Below are 21,193 nucleotides of genomic sequence, written 5' to 3' on the forward strand. Positions count from 1 at the left end.
CTGTGTATGTTTGTTACTTCTCAGGGTATAAAAAAGATTTCCTCAATGGTTTAAAAAAAAAGGTCTCATCTGACTCCAGATCACAAGTTGCCTGGTCATGTGGCGAGTCTCATGGCTGGATCATCCCAAAATGCCTTCTCTTTCTCTCTCCTTGCACCGTCTGTGCATGTTATCTCATTGAGAGCAGGAGGTCTTCATTATCCAGGCTGGACACATGATCTTTCTGCTGAATCTCTGAGGAGCGCCAATATCTGTCTCGTGTTTCCTTTACAACTCTCTGAGATGAGTGCGTTGGTGTGGCTACACAAACAATCGATTTGTGAAATATGATATAGTAACAAACACTGTATAACTGCTGGTAGTAAACTGAGTATCAGAAGACTGTGAGGCTATTGATTCACAATATCACATCATATAGGAGGGACAGTAGTTGCCAGGATCAATAGACCTATATACCCCAGGGAAATATAAAAAAAATAAACAGCCTTATGAATAAAAACACACTGCGGCATGTAATTTTGTCAAAGCCAAAGCATTTTTTTGTGCAATTGTGGTTAAAAGTGGTTTTCTTTTTCTTTTTTCCACAGAGAAGATCTGCGCCTATAAGCCAAGCAGTTCCTGCCTCCTCTGACATATTTTTGGGCGATATAGCCCTGTGAGACATGTCAGCATACCTGTGCATGCTAACGAAAGCTGTATTCCTGCAAGAAACAACGTCATAGTCTTTGGTTTTCACTTCAGAAGATCTAAGAACCTAACACCAAAGAATCAACTACACAACAGGCAGGAAACATAAACAGTGTGTCTGCCTGAGGCCCTTCGAGGTAATAACAAGGCTTTCTTCAGCGCTACAGGCTAACATGCCTTCTCCAGGAAAACTGATAAGTAAACATGATTATGAAATCCACATTTCATCACTCTCCGGCTGCTCCTTCCCTATCTTGACGATGATTATTAGGAGAATTACACGCATGCAGCACATGTCATTAGGAGGCACCATAAAAGAAGAGAAGCGGGCAGAGGTGTTTCACATAAAGGCCATATGGGTTTCTGCATCTTTTTAAGTGATGGTAATAAAACATAGTCACCACCTCCTGAAAACCCCTGGCCAATAGGAGCCCACTGAACAAACTTTTTATGTGCCCTCCAAAAATGCTTGAGCATCCCCTGTGCCACTCCGGTTAATTCCTCAACATGCGCAGGTAGGACCGACTTCAAGGGAGGGAATTTCATGACCGCGGCTCCTTCTGCTTCTGCATCTCCACTGAGCGCCTCTCTGCCGAGCCCTGTCCCGTCACGGAGGGGGTGTGAAACATGGCCCTCAAAGTCTCCGGTTTGAGGAGGTAAATATCTCAAATATCTGTCTTTCTGTCAGGGCTCTTCATAAAAAATTTTTTTTTTAATTTCCAAATTTATGCAGAGCCATTTCACACTAACTAATAATAAATTTGTAATCTTTATTTATTAGGAGGAAATGGCTCCATTTTCTCTTTCTCATAACTTTATGGGTGTAATAAGAATCGACTGAGCATAAATTAAAGAAATTAGACGTTTGTCTTTTAATCCAACCACATCTATGCACACGTCTTCGCTGTTTCCCTTCCAGCTGTTAGGATAAAAGAGTTCTTATCTGAATAATACCACCGGCTTCAACAGCACTGAACATTTTCACATAGATACTGTACTCCTCAAAGTTTTTGTCCACACATTTTCTGCTACAGTCAACTTGAATATGACTGAACCACATGGCCAGTTGCTTCATGGCCAACAGCGATCCATTCTTGGGTAATTAACACAAATGGGAGAGCATTAATTATGTCAAGAGTTGGCAAGCTGGCTTGCTCTCAGCATTTTGGGAGTGCCTAAGGGGTACTGAAACATGCACAACAGCAAAGGGAAAGTCTGTCACTTACAACCGTGTCAAAAGCCAAAAGACGATGAATCAGGAATTCAGTCAGGAGTTAAAGGAGAGGGCATATCATTATCTAACTGAGCTGAAAGAATGATTACATGAAAGGATGTTTATAGGAATATAAGAGAGGTTTTGTCTTGTCTTCTGATGGTAGAGGTTGGGTTTTGTTATATATTTCAGTTCTAACCTGTTTATATTTTTTCATCAATTTTTATCAGTTTCGTCGGTGACAAAGTAGGCCATAAAAGATTTATTATTAAAAGGGAGTTTTTCATTCCCAACATCTCTATCAAGCAAAGCTTTCTCTTTCTGTTTTTTCTGTTGTTGTTTACAGAACTGTAGGAAGAAGCTAAATATAGTCAGATGGAAGACGAGCTTGATGAACGGTTATAGGAAGAAATCCTCCAAGGAAAACAAAGAAAAACTCAAATCATACTTCAAAGAAAATACTTACCTGTCTTAGAGGAATTCTCTGACATGCAGGGCTATAAATTTACTTGCTTTCTTGCTGAGAGTAAGATGAAGAATCAATACTGTCTCTTACTCGCAAGAAGCCACTTTCAGAAAGATAGACTGTTGAGTGTTGCAAGATCAAACTAGGTGCACTTTATGTGACTGTGTCTGAATTCATGCATTGCACAGTAAACACACATCTATCCACTGCACAAAGTTGTTGTGTGTCTTAAGTAGGCTTAAAACTTTAAAAAGTAGAATTTAAAAGTTAAACTTAGCTGATAAAGCAGCTGCTTTAAACTAATTAGATATTTCTGCCACAACAGAAACTGTTTGTGTGTCACGCAATATTTATCACAGTACTTTAAAGAAATCTACATATTTCCAATAGCCTGTCGTTTTTAGCTTCTATTGTAACTACAACAACTGAACTCTGACTGCTAGATTTAGACATGGTTACCTTAGTTAGCATAGGCTGAAAGATTGAAAGCAAGCTGAAAGATTGCTCAAGTCTTGCCAAATCTTTCGCAAATGTCAGGCTGTTTAAAATAACAATAAAATCATAAATTTGAACCCCATATAGCTGCACTAGTCTAGAACAGTGATGGATTGGTGCTTAAGACAGACAGCCCACTGGGGCTCTGAAGATGCTCCTTTAACGTGAAGGGCATAACGTTAGAGACCAACGCCTCCTCTGAAGAGGCCTTGCTGACTTAGCCATTAGTCATTTCTTCAGACACTGCACACACCCTGGCACATATTCCTCAAGCAAACACACACATTAGCAGGAGAGTTCACACTCTAGAGGTGGGTTACGCCCTCAGTAACACCACCACAACCTCATCCATTTCTCAGCTAGACAAGCTGCAGCATTTGCCTTTAGAGGAGAGACCTCACTGTCTCTATCAGTCATGCTGACGATTCAGAATAGCTGCAGAGAGCTGTCACAACGCAGGAGACATAAAGGAAGCTAAAGCAGGCGAGTGTGATAATACAAGTGAAAGTGTGAACAAAATGTAGCACTGCTCAGACACTTCAGCTGTGAAAGATTACCTCAGAAAGCTGTGTAGCTACTGCTTTATATCAGCCACCTTTGGCAATATTTAGGTAAATAGAGAGATACTTCAATTGAAAGTCTTGGTGAAGTATTTCATTGATGCTCGTAGAAGTAATTAGTAAATATGCACATAAGTTCATGCCCTCATTGAGAAAGCTATCCATAAGAAAGATTAGAATTTGCCTCGGAGACAGCAGGGCAGAAATGATCTGATTTAAGTTAAGCACGAGTGGATGGAGCCATTGAAATACAGTTTGTTTGCCTGCATAACACATGATGATGCCCTCTGAGCATAGCGATCAAGAGATCAGCTTACCCCTGACTTGTAGTAATGGTTTTGAGGAAATATGAATGAGTTAGTTAGTAAGGCTGCTTATTTTCTGACATCATTAATTCTCTAAACGAATTTGCTAAATGGATCCGCTGTGAAGCTGACTGCTGGCCCCTTGTAGACATTCTAGACATACAGTTTTTGAGGTAACCCTGTGATGCATTTACTAACAGAATATATGTCTGATATATAACAAAACGGTTATCTATCACTTTATGTCACCAACAGCTTGTTTGCCTGTAGTCAAACTAGAACATTTCATTAGAACAATGAAACTATGCGTAATAAAACACAGCTATGAACACAAAGATTCTAGACCAGGGGTCTGCAACCTTTAACACCCAAAGAGCCACTTGGACCCGGTTTCCACGCAAAAGAAAACACTGGGAGCCACAAATACTTTTTGAAATCTAAAATGAAGATAACACTGTATATATTGGTTTTTTTTTACCTTTATGCTTTGTGTGAACAACTAAAGTAAGTAAGTAAAGTTTATTTATTACGCACTTTTCACAGACAGGCAGTCACAAAGCGCTGTACACAAATATTAAAATAAACAATACAATCAATAGACATTATACACAATGTAAAAGATCAAATGTAAATAATGTAAAGAATATAAAATACGTAGATCAACAAAAGGCTTGTTTGAACAGAAAAGTTTTTAACTGCTTTTTAAAAGAATCCACAGAGCAACTAAGGTGTGTTGCTTATGAAATCCATGAAGTGCTACGGAGAAAATTACATTTTATTTATGTAATTAACACATTTTGAACTCTTAAAGAAATATAACAAAAGGAAAGACACCCAGCTGAACTAAAATGATCCATGTAGCAAACAAAAACTGTTGTGAGCCGCCACCCTTTTAAAAAGTAATTGGGAAAAAAAGCACTATGCCGCTAAAAGATGAAAAATAGATATTTGCAAAATTCTGCCTAAATATGTATTTTACCACGTTAATGTGTGTGGCGGGGCGTGGTCTGCAGTGCCGCTGCAGGGGAGGCGGACGCACCTGAGCGGCACCTGCAATCACGCCTCGCCGCCTTAAAGTCTGTGCTCTCTCTACTGTTGTGTTGTCGGGCTGTGAGCTGAAAAGTTACAGCCGGCTGTATGCGTACAGCAACCGTGTGTGAAAAGTGGTCAATATAGAGATGCTGAAAAGCATGTTCATGCAAACATCGTCGGGTCTGCCGTGATATGTTTACAATAAGACTTATGGTCCCGAACTTTTGCGCACAGCGTCTGCAAATCGGGGCGTTCATCTTCATGCAGGACTGTAAGCTGTCATCTGTGAGGCGTGAGCGGTGTTTGTTTTTAACATAATTCATGGTGGAGAACAGCTGCCGACATAATGTGGATCCAGATCCATAATTGGCCTACCTGGGGTTGAAAGTCTCGATAAATGCACCGCGTTTCGGCGGGTACACCGGCTTAAGCGACTGTGACTCTTATTTTGAGCGATGAAAAAAATAAGAGAATATAATTTTATTTTTATATTTCAAAATCACAATAATCTTCCAATTTAGAACTACAAGTTAAAAAAAGAACTAAACACAAATAAAATACACTTCAGCTAAATACTTCTAATTTATTTGCCCAAACCACGCGGAGCCGCAAAATAAAGACTAAAGAGCCGCGGGTTGCCGACCCCTGTTCTAGACATTTGCATACAACACACAACCTTTGCAGAGGTCAAGTCAGAGGGGCTCATACACTTCAGTATGACTGGAAGTGTTTTTAAAAACCTAGCTACCTCCCCCTGGTGGCAATTAAAATTAATCCAGCTTTAACGCTGCTCCATGTTCATGTCAATTTTCAGACTTGGAATCTGTTTACATCTTTTTCATTCAGCTTATATGGCAACACATGTGACATATAAGGACTTTAACCCAGTGTTTCCCAACCTTTTGGAGCCACAGCACATATTTCCCTTAAGAAAAATCACACGGCACACCACCAAACAAAAATGTCCCAAAAAGCATATTGATAATTTTTTCCCGCGCACCAGGCATAGCGGAATTGGTTCGATTTGTCCCCGATATGCTGCTTTCTTCTGACCACAACTCATGCTAGGGCCTTCATCTGGGTCGGATTTTCTCCAGGACCCAGGTCAGACTGACTACTTTTTCTTTTCAAATATTTATCTATTGCTATTACGTGCTGCGTTGTCTCACTCACAGCATGAATATTACATAATTGCTTCTTCGTCTTCTTCTGCTTTACTGGCAGTTGGCAACCCATTTAATTAGAGCAGGTAGTTGTACCGCCCTCTAGTGGAAGAGAATGTAATTGCTTTGCCCGTTTCTCACGCGGGTCGCTTAGCGCAGTGGTCCCCAACCTTTTTTGCGCCACTGACCAGTGTATGTCCGACAATATTTTCACAGACTGGTGTAAATACAACAAAATAAAAACAATACCGATACCAAAAAAAGAAGATTTTTTCATAACACACAGGAAAAGACCCAGGGTGTCAATAGAAAATTGTACTTAGTAGTCAGTATAATCTTTTAATAATATAAGTTTGCATATGATAGAATACTGCATGATGACCTCTTTATAACTCAGACTGTTTTGATTCACTGTGATCCGTTATCATGCCGGGAAGGAGCAGTACCTGCTAGATAAGAGCTTAATAAGCAGTTTCACTTTGTACCAGGTAGAGGAGCCTCTCCTGGCACACGCACGCACACACACGCACACACACACACACATATCCGCACATGCTCACGCATCAACATTCCACTGAACAAACGTATTCACTGTTGTATTACTCTTCTTGTGTATAAATAAAGACCAGGGCAGTGGCAGAGTGCGAGTCTCGGAGCCCTCACTCCAAGTGCGAGTGCTCTGTGGCTGCCCTTGCATGCAAGTAAAACTGTGTGTTTCTCCTCTCTGATTCTCAGCTGAAGAAGTGTCTTAGAGTACATCTCTTGACACAGGGCAACGGAGTTAACGATAAAAACAATTACAAAAAATAACGTTAAAAACCGATAAAAACCCTGAAAACCATAAATTTCACACCCGAGGCTCAACTCTCACGGCCCGGTACCAAACGACTCACAGGCTGCTACAGGTCCGTGTCCTGGGGTTTGGGGACCCGCTGGCTTAGAGTACCAATCAGGTGAAACCAGATAATCTCCCACAGTACACCTGATCATTTCTCATGGCACACCTATGTGCTGTGGCACAGTGGCTGGAAAACACTGGTTTAACCCCTTATTGAAATAAAATTGAAATGACTATAGTAGCTTTAATATTTACCATAGATCACTGTAACGTAGTGAGTTGACTGATTTATCTATGGCTCTGAGGTTTGGATTTCTCCAAATTAAATACAGTTGATCTTAAATTCATGTAGCAAAAATCTTTGTTCCATTCATAATCTAAAAGGTATTTGTCAAACAATTTCTCCAACTTCATGCACCATCAACATCACATACAGCATTTTTCTTTCTCTCCTTTATCTTAACTGCAGTGCAAAGAAAACACAGAGGTCACCTGCTCCATGTTATTCATGTGTTGTGTTATAAACTCAGTCAAAGAGAACGAGACCTGTGATTATGATACTGATACTGATTTTTCTCCATCATTCCTGAACAGAAAGCAGCCGGGCCATCTATTGATGTCTGCTTACTCCCCCATCTGTGTGGCTCTTCTGTCCTTCCTCTTCACTCCAGCTCTTGGTCGTAAGTCACATTACAGCGCAGTGTGGCGTCACCTGACACGACACAAATCCGAGTCCCATATCTTACATGGATTACACCACTGCTGTGACTCTGTCTTGTAAACACAAAGAAAGACGGTTACTGTTAACACCCAAATGCTGACCTTTGATAAGTCAGACCCATCATTAGAAGTCACAAATCAAAAGCCATAAATAGTATATCACTGACATATTGTGCCGGTCTGTGTGGTGGCAGTACATCGGATTAAACGTGCACTCTGATAATCGCGGCAGACTCACTCCCCGCTCTTGTTTGGAGCAGACAAAAAGTAAAATTACCAGCCGCAGATTGTGCACCGCTTTGTGGAATTTGCCTCATTATCCAGGCGCACACATGCAGATGCACGTGGCATTTTAACTATGGTTCATCTCCAGCTCGTTGCACTAATGACTGGCTTTCTGAGCGTAACGCTGCGGCAAGCAGTAACTTTTAACAACTTGAGGCCCACATGCACAGTCAGATAAGTATTTAGCGGTGGTAAATATGGGATTATAAATATCGTCTCACCACTTTATCTCATTTCTCAGCAGTTTTAATGGGGATGTGGGAACGACTTCCAGATGTGTTGTGTTCACGCCGCTCGCTGTAAATGAGCTGAGTCAGGTCATTGACTGGGGAGCCCCTCTGGCTCTCACCATCTTCGTTTCACAGAGTTATTCACGAGGATTTCCTCCTGAACAACTGCAGGGCGGGGGGGTGGGGGTGGGGGGGTAGCGCCCTCCCCTGGCACATCACACAAATACAGTTTCTGTGACAATGAAACTGTTTTTCACCATAAGCTCTATCAACTCTAAACCTGTTGTGATGTAAAACCTGTCCAGTCTTTTATTATGAACATAAAATTGTAGAATAAATGTGAACTATTAATGATGAAAGCAGAAATAGGATGGTGGTGGGATGTATAGCAGCTTGTAATTTTGATAGATCACATCCATATTACCCTGCTAAAATACTCCTAATGACATGTGGCTTTTTCTACCTGTTGTAGTTTCTGACCTTCATGGAATATTCTGAACAGGGCGCTGAGAGATCTGTATTATAAATTTCAAACATTGCTTTGATTAGTCTGAACTGCAACTGAACTGAGAACTGCAGCTGTCTTAATGCATGCTCAATCATCCAGCTAAGTAAATCCCAAAAGGCTGATTCTGTTTATCTGGATGTAGCATTTTCAGCTACATCCAGATAAACAGAATGAACCTTGTGATGTTAATCCAGACCTTGCTTCTCCTTTGTTGCTGTCTATGACAAATGAATGAAAGTGGCCAGTATTATCTATAAGACTTGCCATATTTCAAGCAAACAACAAGTGCGGCAGGAATTTTTCTTTTCTTTTTGTCCCGTCAGAACTGGACCTGAACAGACTGGATGGCGATTCTGTCTGCCCGCCAATAAGAAGTGGCCAAGATGACCTTCCAGGTAAAATACTTAGTGGGACACTCTTTGAAAATATACAACAGGAGCTTTAAAACAACAAATCCAAGTCTAGAAAATCCCTAAAAGAGAAAAGGAAGGCGGTGAGTTTAATTGGAGGAACAGGGTGGGCTGCCTAATGCCTCAAGATTTCAAATGAGGCAAATAAAATGTTCCACTTGAGTTTAACAAAATTGTAGAACAATACAAACTCAGCAGCTTGTAACCGCTCGGCACTGCTGCTCTGTTTACTCCTACACATCTGCTCACACGCTGCTCTGTGGTTTTAAGTTGTTTACAATAAAGTAAAAAGCATCTTTGTTTACATCCTGTTCATAAGGAAGAGTTTACACTTTAAATGTATGGAAAGACGATTTGGCAAGGATGGGAAATCAGCCTGCCCCATACAGTGAATGCACCTCATTAATATTTTATCCATGCAAGCTCCTGTAACTCCTGCCAAGTTAAACTGTGTCAGTGTAAATACACCAAACATATGTAGTTAATGTACAGAGGCTGAAGTAACAACTGATTCGCTGCCTCATTTCAAAACAGGCTGCACTGCACCCGGAAGCTGTTTCTACAAACCAGCTATACAACAAAGTGCTGATCACTACTATACGCATGAATAGTAGTGATCAGTGATTTGTGTCACACCAAATTTGGACATTTGGTGTGACACAAAACCGCTAACGATTATAATATTACTGTGAGTAGATGTGGATTTACACACAGTGAAATCAAAATGATTGTTTTTGAAATGTTTAGACTTACAGTAGTGCTCATGTTGTGCAGTGCTGATCATAATGCTAATGATACTATTGTTCTCTTCACACTAATGGGATCAGCACTAATACTGCAAACCCAGTTCTGAATATTTTGGAACATGTGCAAAATGTAAAGAGAAACAGTATGCAAAGATCTGCAAATCTCGCAAACCAGCGGTTCCCAACCGACAATATTTTCACGGACAATATTTATCTATTGCTATTATGCGCTGCGTTGTCTCACTTACAGCATGACTGCATAATTGCTTCTTCGTCTTCTTCTGCTTTACTGGCAGTTGGCAACCCATTTAATTAGAGCAGGTGGTTGTACTGCCCTCTAGTGGAAGAGAATGTAATTGCTCTGCCCGTTACTCACACGGGTAACGGGCAGTTTATGTCCAACAATATTTTCACGGACCGGCCTTTAAGGTGTCGTGGATAAATACAACAAAATAAAACCATTCATAACACACGGGAAAAGGCCCAGGGAAACCGAGTTACTGATAAAAACGATTACAAAAAATATCGAGAAAAACCCTGAAAACCATAAATTTCTCTGGCGGCCCGGTACCAAATGACTCACGGGCCAGCACTGATCCGTGGCCCAGGGATTGGGGGACGCCATTGTAAACCCATGTTTTATTCACAATATGTGATATTTGCTACTTTTTAAAATTTCCAGCCTTTTACTGCCCGATCGAAATGTTTTTGAGACGTGTTGCTTCCGTGACATTCAATATTAGTTAATATGTTCCTGCCATCCTGCCTATCCCATGTAGGGTTTGATCTGATCACTCAGTTCCAGCTGGATGTTATTCCCCTGAAAGGTGTGAGGAAAGTGGATGGCTCCACAAACCTCCAGGTGGCCTACCGCCTCGACAGAGAGGCCAACTTCCAAATTCCAACTATGTAAGTATAGCAGGGGCATCTTTAAAGAAGCTGATCTTTTTTTAAATGTCAAACAGCACCGGCCCTCATGCAGGTGTTGCATTATTACAGGTCTGACACAGATGTTGCTGCTTGGCGAGCAGCGTATAATTGTTTGAGGAAAAAACATGTCAGGACGTATTTGGCATCTCTTAGAAAGACAGAGTCAGAGTATTTTTGGATGTGTTTGAGTGAGTGCAGAGAAATAGCAACTTAGACCCTGTTTGAAGCTGTTTTGTCAGCATAAGAGAAAAAAACATAATTCACCACTTCTTCTTTTTTTAACTAACTTCAAGTTGTACTAACCTTCAGACGGTTAGGTATGAGCGTACTACAGCATGTACTGACAACAGTTCTGGCTTCCTGTGAGGATCTTTGCTAGTTTGTAATTAAAGGTTAGCTGTAGTAATCTGGATGTGCACAGGACTACTTTTTTAAACATCCTTTTTTAACCATGATCTGCAAACATTACCATGTTAACCATCATTTCCAGTAACAGGCACACAGATTGTGTTACTTGCCTGTTTGTTTGTGTGGTGGGAAGCGTGAGAAAGGCTTCAATATTTCCTGTTGGCTGTCACGTTTTGTTTTAATGCTTCTAGTGTAATTACTCCTGTCCATCCTTTTAATAATAAAACACAACTACAGTGGGCATTATTTGGAGGCTAAGTGGAATCCTACCTGGGAGACTAAGAACCCACTCTCAGGGGCTTTCATAATGGATCGCAGTCACTACACCAGTTCTCTGACAATCCAATATAAGTAAGCACTTGTCAATAGTGGGAAGCCACAGATTACTTTTAATGGGAACAGACCTGCAGCAGGGTGGCTGAGTGGTTCAGTGGTTGACACTGTTGCCTCACAGCAAAAAAGTCCTGGGTTTGAGTCTGTTAGCATCTAGAATATTCTCTGCATTGTCTCCTGCTACTCCTGCTTCCTGCCACAGCCCAAAGCCATGGGTCTCTGTGTTTGGCCTGTGTTAGAGTACCTGTCCAGGTGAACCCCTCCTCCTGCAAGGGGTTTGTCTGCTAACATCACATCGTACCTGAAATACCAGTTATCAGTTTGGCATGTAGCACATGGAATAGTTTAGCCTCCACCTTTCTTGATGATTTTATGGAAGAAGAATTGTTTTATTTATGCCAAAGGTTGGGTTTACTGTGGTAAAGCAGACAAAACATGAAAAACAACTTAGCTCCATAAAATAAATATGTCAGTGTCACAGCCCAAACAGTAAAGAAGCCATTCAGTAATAATAGAAATAGAAAAATACAAAAACGTGAAGTGGGTGAAGAGCTCAAAAGGTAATAAAAAATATGATACAATAAAGAGCTGAAATCTGAAATGAATGCAGGTGTTGTGGCAGCAGAACTGAAGTAGATGTTAGAGAAAGTGTTCAGCTGCGTGTCCAGATGGTGGCCAGGATCCTGTCAAAAATGGACATATAGTAAACCTGGGGACCTGATCATTACAGCAACTAAAATATCAAGATTTCCCTGGTGACAAAGCCTCTTAACATGGACCGGCTCACTGCAGACGCGTGTCGGGTCAAGATTACAGCTGGGGTTTCTTCTAGCCACATGCTCATCAGTCCATTTATTTAGAAACCACTTGAAGTCTCATGTTTAAAGATCTTAACCCTAACCCCAGATACCTAATAACCTGGCAAATGTTACAGGTTAATTTCCAGTAACTTGTCCTAGAACAAAATGTTACGTAAGCAGAGATGCCTCCTGTTGTTTCCCAGCTTGCCTGCTCCAGTCTGTTTTGGCTAATCTGTTCCTGGAGGCCAGCTTTCCTTCGAAGCTCTTATGTAAGTTGCTGGCACCCTGCATCTCTGCCCCTTGGTTCAGTCATGCTAAATGTAAATACTTGTTTATCCCCCCACCTCACAAGTCCAGTCGCACAGGCTGTGCTTTGAAGTCTTTGCTTCAGCTGCGCTCCTGCTCTTGTCGTCTGCAGGGCAAAGGCAGCACATACTCGCGGCACTTAGCTGAAGAGAAAGCTCTTCATTTGTTTTATTGGGTTTTTTATTACCTCACCTTAGTCATTTACTAGGTGGTAAAAGTCGGGCTGTAGCGCCCATCTATGAATGCACCACCCACCGAGACGTTGGCTTGTCAAAAACACAGAAAGCAGCAGTCTGGATGCTAACCAGGGTAGCATATTGTGACTGAGCTACTGATTTATGCACTGAGACAGCCTCCCTCACAGTATCTGATTTGTGATATAATAGCACACCTTAAAACCTCTCTTTGTTTCTTTGAAGTGTGTGCCTTTAATTTGAATCTCAAAGACAATGACGACAGGGCTTTGAGTTATTTTTACCCAAGTCTTGCACTTGATCTGATGGTAGTTTTGCTGAGTGCTGATCATAAATTAACTCTGACATCAGAGATATTTTGAGTGTTTTAATCCGGCTGGGTGAGTGGCGGTGCATTTTGGTGTGATTGGCAGAAACCAGAGGATTTGAACCCCTGCTCCTCACTTCCCCCTCAGACTCAACTTTCCTCGCGGCTTCCCAGACGAGTACTCCTTCATGACGACCTTCCGCATGATCAAGAGCACAGTGAGCAAGGTGTGGAACATCTGGCAGATAGTTGACGAAGATGGCTATAAGCAGGCCGGATTACGGCTGAATGGCGATGAGCAGGCTCTGGAGTACTTCCTGACAGGCCCCGATGGAAATCTGCAGACAGTCACCTTCCCCGGCCTTTCTGTGCTCTTTAACACCAAGTGGCATAAGGTGATGATCGGCGTAGAGCACGACCAGGTCACGCTGTATGTGGATTGCCAGCCTGTTGATCAGAAACCCATCAAAGGCAAAGGCTCTATCAACACAGAGGGAGACACTCTTATTGGCAGGCTGGATGCTGATCCCAACGCCTCCGTAGTGGTAAGCAAGTATGGAGAACTGCCTGCTCTATTTAATAATGTTCACCCTCCTTACGAGCATTATCAGGGAAATTGTGCTCTTTGTGAACAACACATTCAGGTTTATGTGCGTGCTGAGCTCTGCTATAATTCTAAAGTGCTGCTGTCACGGCAAATCTGCTCAGCTGGGTCCCAGTAGGAAAAAGGATGGGGGGGGGGTGGGGGACTTAATCCCTGCAGAAAATCACATTGGTGGAAAATCAAGCTCAACAACCCATATAGACGGCATTGATTCCAAGCTACAAAGAAGTAACAGCACCACGAAGAAGCATTTCAAAGCCCTTTCTTTTCTCAGTTTCACTTGTGAAAATAATTCCACATGTTACCATGTCTTTTTTACAGTTTGAGCTCCAGTGGATGCTGATACACTGCGACCCAAAGAGAGCCCAGAGAGAAAGCTGCAATGAGCTGCCTCCCTCTGAGGTACAGTAGCGGAGACAAGGATCTGCTCAGCATCTGTTGTGGTTTGTGGTTTTACTCAGGTTGATGGAGCTTCCAGTGTTTTTGAAGGGAAGCGGCAGAAATGCTGAGACAGAGCTGCAGAAATGTAACAAACACCTCGCCAGCAGTTTTACTTTTAGCTCTTTATTTTTTATTGTCAACATTGAGCTGTTGTCCTACAAACATTTGTTGGAGGAAGAGCTGTTTAGGAGCTACTTTAAACCTACAGACCATATATATAAACTGTGACACCACCCACTGGTGCCTGGACTCAGCATTTTGATGTAAGCATATTTGCTTTTATTGTTAGCTAGTGTCAACACGTATTACCTAATTTGCTAACTTGGTTAGCAAAGCATATCCACAGTTAACTGCAATATTTAAAGGGGAGCTAACTTCAGAAGGTGAAAAACAGCCTTAAAACAAATGTATGTATTTGACGGAGAAACCAAACAGCCATCTTTATGCAGTTTTATTTGCGGAAAAAGAGTAACTTTAACCCTGTTACACCAAGTGCATCATAATTGATACATGAGGTTTTGAGCCCTTTATTATATCATCAGTGTGATTTTTTTTTTCTCTCCTGAAAATCTGCTGTATACAGTCAGACACATGCAGTGCTGCTATGAGCAATTAACTACACAGGATGTAGCAAGAAAGAGTTTTTTAAAAAAGCATAAATAAAACTTATATGTAAAAATAAAACTAAAGTATAGGAATAGTTACTCCTTGTGCAGTTGACTCAATTTTTACTAAATTTTCCAACTCTGGGAATATTACTCTCTGCCTCAACAATGTGTCTCAGTTATTCTCTGTTTCATACACTGCCAAGAAATCAGTGCGAAAGCAAGAGCTCAGAGACATGTTACATGTATATTACCATTAATATACTTAACAAATAGTAGTTAGCAGTTATACTCCAATCGTGTCCTTTAATGAATGAGGCATTAATGTGGTCAGGGATCATCCAAAATCAGGAAGCATTTGATAAATGTAGAAAGCTTTTCTACATTTATGGGATTTATAATTAAATATTATGTTTCATTTCTACTGTGATTAATGAGATGGCTGCCTGCGATGAAAACGCCACTCTGCAGTCTCACATTTCGTGCTCTGTGAACTCTGCCGTGCAATGAATTAGGATTAGTGAGAATTTTTTTTTTTTTTTAATTCAATCACTTTCATCAAAATGTGACTGATTGTACACCCTGTGGACAGACTCATTTCCTGCCCTGGTGCACTCTATTAGCTCTCAGGCTAACACGGGGAGTGTGGGTACTGTTTACGGGGCTTTGTATTTAAATGACAGCATGACATCACTCACTGCCGTTGTTGTGAACCAGAGCGCTTTTGCTGACACTTTTGGTGAGGGTGGTGTGACTACTTTCACTAACTCTCCCTTTATCTGATTTCTCTTGCTTCTTCAGATGTATGCCAATGCTGAGGTATTTATTTTTCATCTCTACTTTCTTTTTGCTTTGTGATTTTAAACCAATAATCTGTTTCAGTGCTTCAGTTGCCTAATTGCCTCAATGCTTTGTTCTATATCTAATAAATGGTGGTGATATTATTTGTTTTAGCATTGCATAGGTTGACCATTCTTACGTTTGTACATCAAATCATGTGCCCAGAAGTAACTTAAAACCAGGTGGCACAGAGATAATTTCCACAGATTATAACTTTATGCTGAAAAAGACTTTATCTTCTGTTCTACACAAGTGTTTAGATTGAACATTTAAATTCAGTTACCTAACATTTCTCAAGTTTTCTGTGATAATATGCTAATTGTTTGTTTGTCTCTTCTGTCAGCCTGAAAAATCAATCCCAGGCCCCCCAGGTACTCCTGGCCCAGAGGGCCCCCGAGGGCCAGCAGGAGAAAATGGCAGAGATGGAAGAGATGTAAGTATTTCCTACTTCCATTAGCACAGAGTGAGTATTTTTCTCCCTTATTTGACTTCTTTTATTTATCTCTCCAGGGTCTTCCAGGGCCTCCTGGCAGTCCTGGCGCTCCTGTGAGTATTAAACACAAAATGATTTACTGACAGCGTACCTCGAGGCTGCGTTCTCCCTCTCAGTGTGTTTGTTTCTCATATGATACCCCAGGGAAATGATTCACGTCGCGGCTCAGTTACACAGTTTCAAAACAGATTTGTCTGACACAATATGACTCGGCATTGCTTAGTATGCTAACACTTCTTCGTAGACCAATCCTGTTACTTCTGCAGTGAGTCTCCAGTGAGAGAGTGTTGAAATAATCTGGATAAATTAACTTCAGAAAGTCCACCTGGTCACTGACAGTTAACAGTTATTCTGGCAAAGTTTCCTATACTGAAAGTGTAACATGACCAAAGCCTTGTGAAAACACAGGAACCCAAAGTCAGTCTGAAACCCTGATACTTTATCAGGATCTCTAACCTCTCGAATTACAGGACTCAGTGTGGGAACTAGCCTCAAGTGGCTGTTAGAGGAGTTGCAGTTTTTGGATCTTTCTTGAAGGCTTCTTTTTTTCACCCTGGAGGTTGCTCCTTAATTACAACCCACACCAATGTTCATATATACTAACTTTAACAGTGGTTAGAATGATCTATTAACAACAGCAATGGGAGGTGACATAGAGAAGAGGTTGATGTGGATGGATCAGTCCACAAAACATTGGATTTTAATTCAAATACAATGTAAATGGAATATCAGTATAAATCTTACTTTGATATCGTTTTTTGAAAAACTTGCACCATGCAGCTTGGTAAGTTACGAACTTAAAGGCACTTGTTACATCTTATTTTTTGTTGACAAGGGCCTGTGTTCATAAATACTTAATATCCAAGACGCTTCAACAGGTTAAGGGTCAACTTGGGTTAACATTCAGTGTTTTGTGGATGTTTTTCCTGTTTACTTACTTAGACTTAGATCCTCCCGAGCCGATCGGCGCATCGGGCGACAAGAGAACGCCATCGAACTCGGTCTATCGCGGCAGTTGTTGCTTCATCCCATGACAGTTCGACTGAACGTAAATCTTCAAGGAAAGTCCTCCTCCATGTTATTTTGGGTCTTCCTCGCCGTCTCTTTCCATTCTTCGGGTTCCACAGAATCGCGACATGGGCAGGCCTCGCGTCCGAAGCCTCGCGTCCTGTTTGGTACAGCCAAATTAAAAAGCTTATGAAAGAAGAGCTTTCAGGCCAAAATGCATCTAGGACGCTTCTACTTTAACTTCTAATCTTCTGAAGATGTGGTTGGTTAGCATATGGCCAAACACAGCAAAACCCAAATGCTAGAGATCTGTTGGATATTAAGAGATTAAATAGGTTAGTGTCACAGAATGCGGTGGCAGACTGTGGAGTAGCAGTGAAAAGGAGGACCAAAATACAGGACTCTTATGATGAACAGTGGATTTATTTACAGTGAGTTGAAAAACAACACAGCTATATACAAATCCCAGCACTGTGGCCCCGTGGTGATCCTCCCTGAATCCCACACAGTGCAGATGTCCATGAAAGGTAAAAAGTAGCAACTCCAAAAACTCCTGTTCCCAACCCCGAGACTCCAAAAGCACTCCGCTCCCCGATTCCTGGTAACACACAAACACACTCAGGTTAGCAGGATTATCTAAAATCGCGAGGGTTTTCTCAAAGTCCACGGCTGTACTAATGAGTTAGGGCGCTCTTAACAAGGCCTTCAGCTGCAGTCGGTGATGGCTGACGAGCGGTAGGTGTGGCAGCTTCCAGCGTGGGAACACTTCCGGGTCGCAATCCCTCAGCAACCCAAAACATCCAGGAATATGAATGAACATAAACACACAGGGAGACGGAGGAAAAAGGATACACAACAACCAAAACACTACATACAGAAAAATAAACATAAATACAGAATTATGGGTCCCTAGGCCCAGGCCATGACAGGTTGCGTCATATGGCTGCCTCTCACAGAAGTTTCTTCCTGTTTCCTCCTGGGAGTTTTTCATTCCCACTGTCGCCAAGCGTGTTCTCATGGGGGGGGGCGGGTGTCCAAATTCATGGGCTGCATCCTCCTGAGGCTGGATTTGTAGGCCGATTACGTCACAGTGACGCGCCGAAGACTGTCCAAATTCGTACACTCCTCCAAATGCAGCCGACAAATGCGTCCTCCTTTTCCCCAGATTTGATGGATGGGTCGGGTGTGTCCTTCGTCTTCCACCATATCCCAGAATTCATAGCGCGGCCCAGCCAATTCCAGTTTCCAACAATGGCATCAGCTACTTAGTTTTAATATTACTCTTATTACTTTTTCTGGGTCACAAAATAAACTTTTAAGATATTTTCAGGTGAGAATGTAGCTGTGTAAACTTCAAATATCTGCTCGGTTTATCAAGACATCACATATTTGCAAAAGTGCTCCGACGTTTTCAGAGACGTCTGTTACCCACCAGCTTGATAGCTAGCCGGGGCGATAACAGCGAACTCCCGACACATTGTTTTCAAACCCCCGCGGTCTTTCGATACTCAGGTTAAACATGATATATAAGTCACTTAGATAACTGAAAAATGTTATTGTTTGGCTTTTTTCAGTGTTTTATTTGTTCGTGAGTAAATCGGTTTGGCTGAGATTAAAGTTAAAGTTATAGTTTTAACACAGAAAGTGTGAGATGATCGAGAATTTATGCCAGTGTCCTGTTATATTTTAGATAGAAAGGAGCAGGAGCGAGACAGCTGGTGACGCAAATCTGAAGGGTAGATCGTCCAATTTCACAGCTGCTCACTTCGGGCCTACCCGGCCTTCGGAGGACCCGGCCCACGTAGACCGCGAAGGCCGGGTCCTCAGGAGGATGCAGCCTATGAATTTGGACATTTGCTTTATGGGGTTTTCTCTGTTTTCTTTGTAATATTGTAGGGTATTTATCTGATACTAGGAAGCGCCTTGAGGCAGCCACTGTTGTGATTTGGGGTTATATGAATAAAATTTAATTCTTGAAGTCTTGGTGTTGCAGTATACTGATCTTTCTTCTACCAGTTTAATTTCATCACAAGTAGCTTTGTCACAAATAAATCAATTTCCTCCATTAAACAAATGGACAAAAATAAAACAGGGGGAGCGCTCAGTGGGTAGAGTGGGTGGGAGTTCTCATATGATGTGAATGCCACTTAATGTGCTGCTCTAAACTTCTTAATACAGCAGTGAAATCCTGGACATGGCGCCTTGTTTTCGTTCATTCGAATCCTTCATCCTTTAATCCTGTCTGGGTATTGTTGCATATGACATACCTACAAATGTTTCATTAAAAAAATAATAACTGAGAGGTCTTTGTGACTTTGTAATAAAAGTGTACAACAATTAAGTTTCCCAAGAAGAGTAGGCTTTCTACTAAAATATTAGCAATTATGCTAAAAGAGAAATTTAGGAATAAAGGCATGCTAAGTAGCAGACGCAAGCCTGGTTCAAATAAAGGCCTCATGTTAAGCAGTGTCTTTGTCATTCACAGTCACGGCTCCTTTGTTTTCGACATAGCCTTACACAAGCTCATCTTGCGGCTGATCCTCGAGTGCGGCCCACCTTTCATTGATTAAATGTTGACTGGCTCTGCCTCTGTGTATCTAAGCAACAGGGCAGGAAGATGCAGGAAGAAGATAAAACAGTTTTATTCTTGTTGTGTCTGTTTCCTAGGGCAGCAAAGGGGAGCAGGGGGAGATCGGTCTTCCTGGACAGAGAGGCCTGCCTGGTCTTCCAGGACCTGCTGTAGGAAACAGCACCTGACACACATTTTTTATACCTGCCAGTGCTGCCTGTTTGTGTGTGTGTGTGTGTGTGTGTGTGCGTGTGTGTGTGTGTGTGTGTGTGTGTGTGTGTGTGTGTGTGTGTGTGTAAATATATGTATGTGTTTCAAGCTAAGGATAAAAATTGTTACAAACATTCTGTGTTGTAGTGTGTAAGGATGCCACATTAATTTGACTGTATGTTGACTGTCTGCAGGGTCCAGCAGGTCCAATGGGTCCCAGAGGGCCCGTAGGAGAGAGAGTGAGTCAACATTTAGTTTCATTCAAATCCATGATTTACAGGAAATCATTGACAATGTACTGATTTTCTATGCTTTTCATCGCAGGGACTTCCTGGCTTTCCTGGACCTCCAGGTCCCGCTGTAAGTGGAAAGAATTCTCGTTTAAAGCAACATATGCATATGGAAATGACACTAAATCATGACAATGTGATAAATGTTCTTCTTCTTTGTCTCCTTTCCAGGGTCCAGCAAGAGAAGGACCTCCTGTATGTGTTTGCTACAGATGTTGATGTTTTGTTTCTCACATTTACATGGCTTACTGGTGAATTATCTGGTTTCTGTTCACGTCTGGCAGGGACCTCCAGGAAAACCAGGAACCCCAGGAGATGAGGGGAACATTGGACCAGAGGTCAGAATGTTTTTGTGGAATAGGTGTACAACATAAAGTCAAACCCCATAAAAAGAGCTCCCACAGCTTGCTTGTGGAAGCATGTTATTGCAACCCATAGTTGTTACTTTATTGCAACAATGATGTTGGTGAGAATTATGACAGGAGCTTCACCGTTGAAGCTTGTGCATCAATGCCATGCTGTTATGGGGCAGCCATGTATGAAAATGTGTTTTTGTGGAGGTAAGAGGTAAAATGATTTTGAGACATTAGTACTCCAGCAATGTCTCAACTTCATGTTGTCATAAGTTGGCTGTGTGAGCTGATTACTGTGGACCCAAACGCAAGATGCAGGAGTAAACAGGTAATGCTGATAAGTGCAAAATTCCAGGGACACACAAGGAACCAAGCAAGGGAATCCAAAAAGCTAGAAATGAACAGGAAGCACGTATTCTCAGGGAAACTCAGAGCAGGATGAATGGTTAGGGAGTCACGCAGCTATGAGGGATGACACAACAATGAACAAGCGGAGGCTGAGACAATAATAACAGATAACAGATGGGACACACAGCTAGAGACATTATAAGATGGGTGGAAGTTAAAAGCAACACAAGACTCAGAGAATGCCCCTTACCAAAATAAAACAGGAAGTGCGACACAAATCTGTCGAGGGATAGAATTACCTCGACAGAGTGGGAGGATAAGTCGATCATACAGGTGAACGTAGAAAGACAAAGATGAGACAGAAGGAGGAAGTGAATAAAAACACAAAGGGAACAAACTAAAAGATAATATGAGAGCGACAAAACTAAGAATAGTAGACTCAAATAACCAGACTTGAAAATCAGCCATAATGAACCCACAAAAAAGGAGGTAAACG

The 21,193-nt window shown here is 41.7% G+C and overlaps 1 protein-coding gene across 2 annotated transcripts in view; it reads left to right on the forward strand.

Annotated features, from left to right (window-relative positions):
* The window catches only part of col9a1c (collagen, type IX, alpha 1c), a 36,174-nt gene that overhangs the window by 3,101 nt on the left and 11,880 nt on the right, over window positions 1-21,193 (forward strand). Inside the window, exons 2-15 of one of the 2 annotated variants that reach the window (XM_005450741.3) lie at window positions 588-1,343; window positions 7,354-7,439; window positions 8,826-8,897; window positions 10,438-10,567; window positions 13,085-13,481; window positions 13,862-13,942; window positions 15,388-15,405; window positions 15,770-15,859; window positions 15,937-15,972; window positions 19,595-19,666; window positions 19,901-19,945; window positions 20,031-20,066; window positions 20,168-20,191; window positions 20,281-20,334. In XM_005450741.3, coding sequence (XP_005450798.1) covers window positions 1,315-1,343; window positions 7,354-7,439; window positions 8,826-8,897; window positions 10,438-10,567; window positions 13,085-13,481; window positions 13,862-13,942; window positions 15,388-15,405; window positions 15,770-15,859; window positions 15,937-15,972; window positions 19,595-19,666; window positions 19,901-19,945; window positions 20,031-20,066; window positions 20,168-20,191; window positions 20,281-20,334 — 1,170 coding nt within the window. In that variant the 5' untranslated portion in view covers window positions 588-1,314. The remainder of the gene's footprint in view (window positions 1-587; window positions 1,344-7,353; window positions 7,440-8,825; window positions 8,898-10,437; window positions 10,568-13,084; window positions 13,482-13,861; window positions 13,943-15,387; window positions 15,406-15,769; window positions 15,860-15,936; window positions 15,973-19,594; window positions 19,667-19,900; window positions 19,946-20,030; window positions 20,067-20,167; window positions 20,192-20,280; window positions 20,335-21,193) is intronic. The other variant, XM_005450742.3, reaches the window with a different exon arrangement.

The sequence above is a fragment of the Oreochromis niloticus genome, linkage group LG22 (assembly GCF_001858045.2).
Source record: "Oreochromis niloticus isolate F11D_XX linkage group LG22, O_niloticus_UMD_NMBU, whole genome shotgun sequence".
NCBI classification, from domain to species: domain Eukaryota; kingdom Metazoa; phylum Chordata; class Actinopteri; order Cichliformes; family Cichlidae; genus Oreochromis; species Oreochromis niloticus.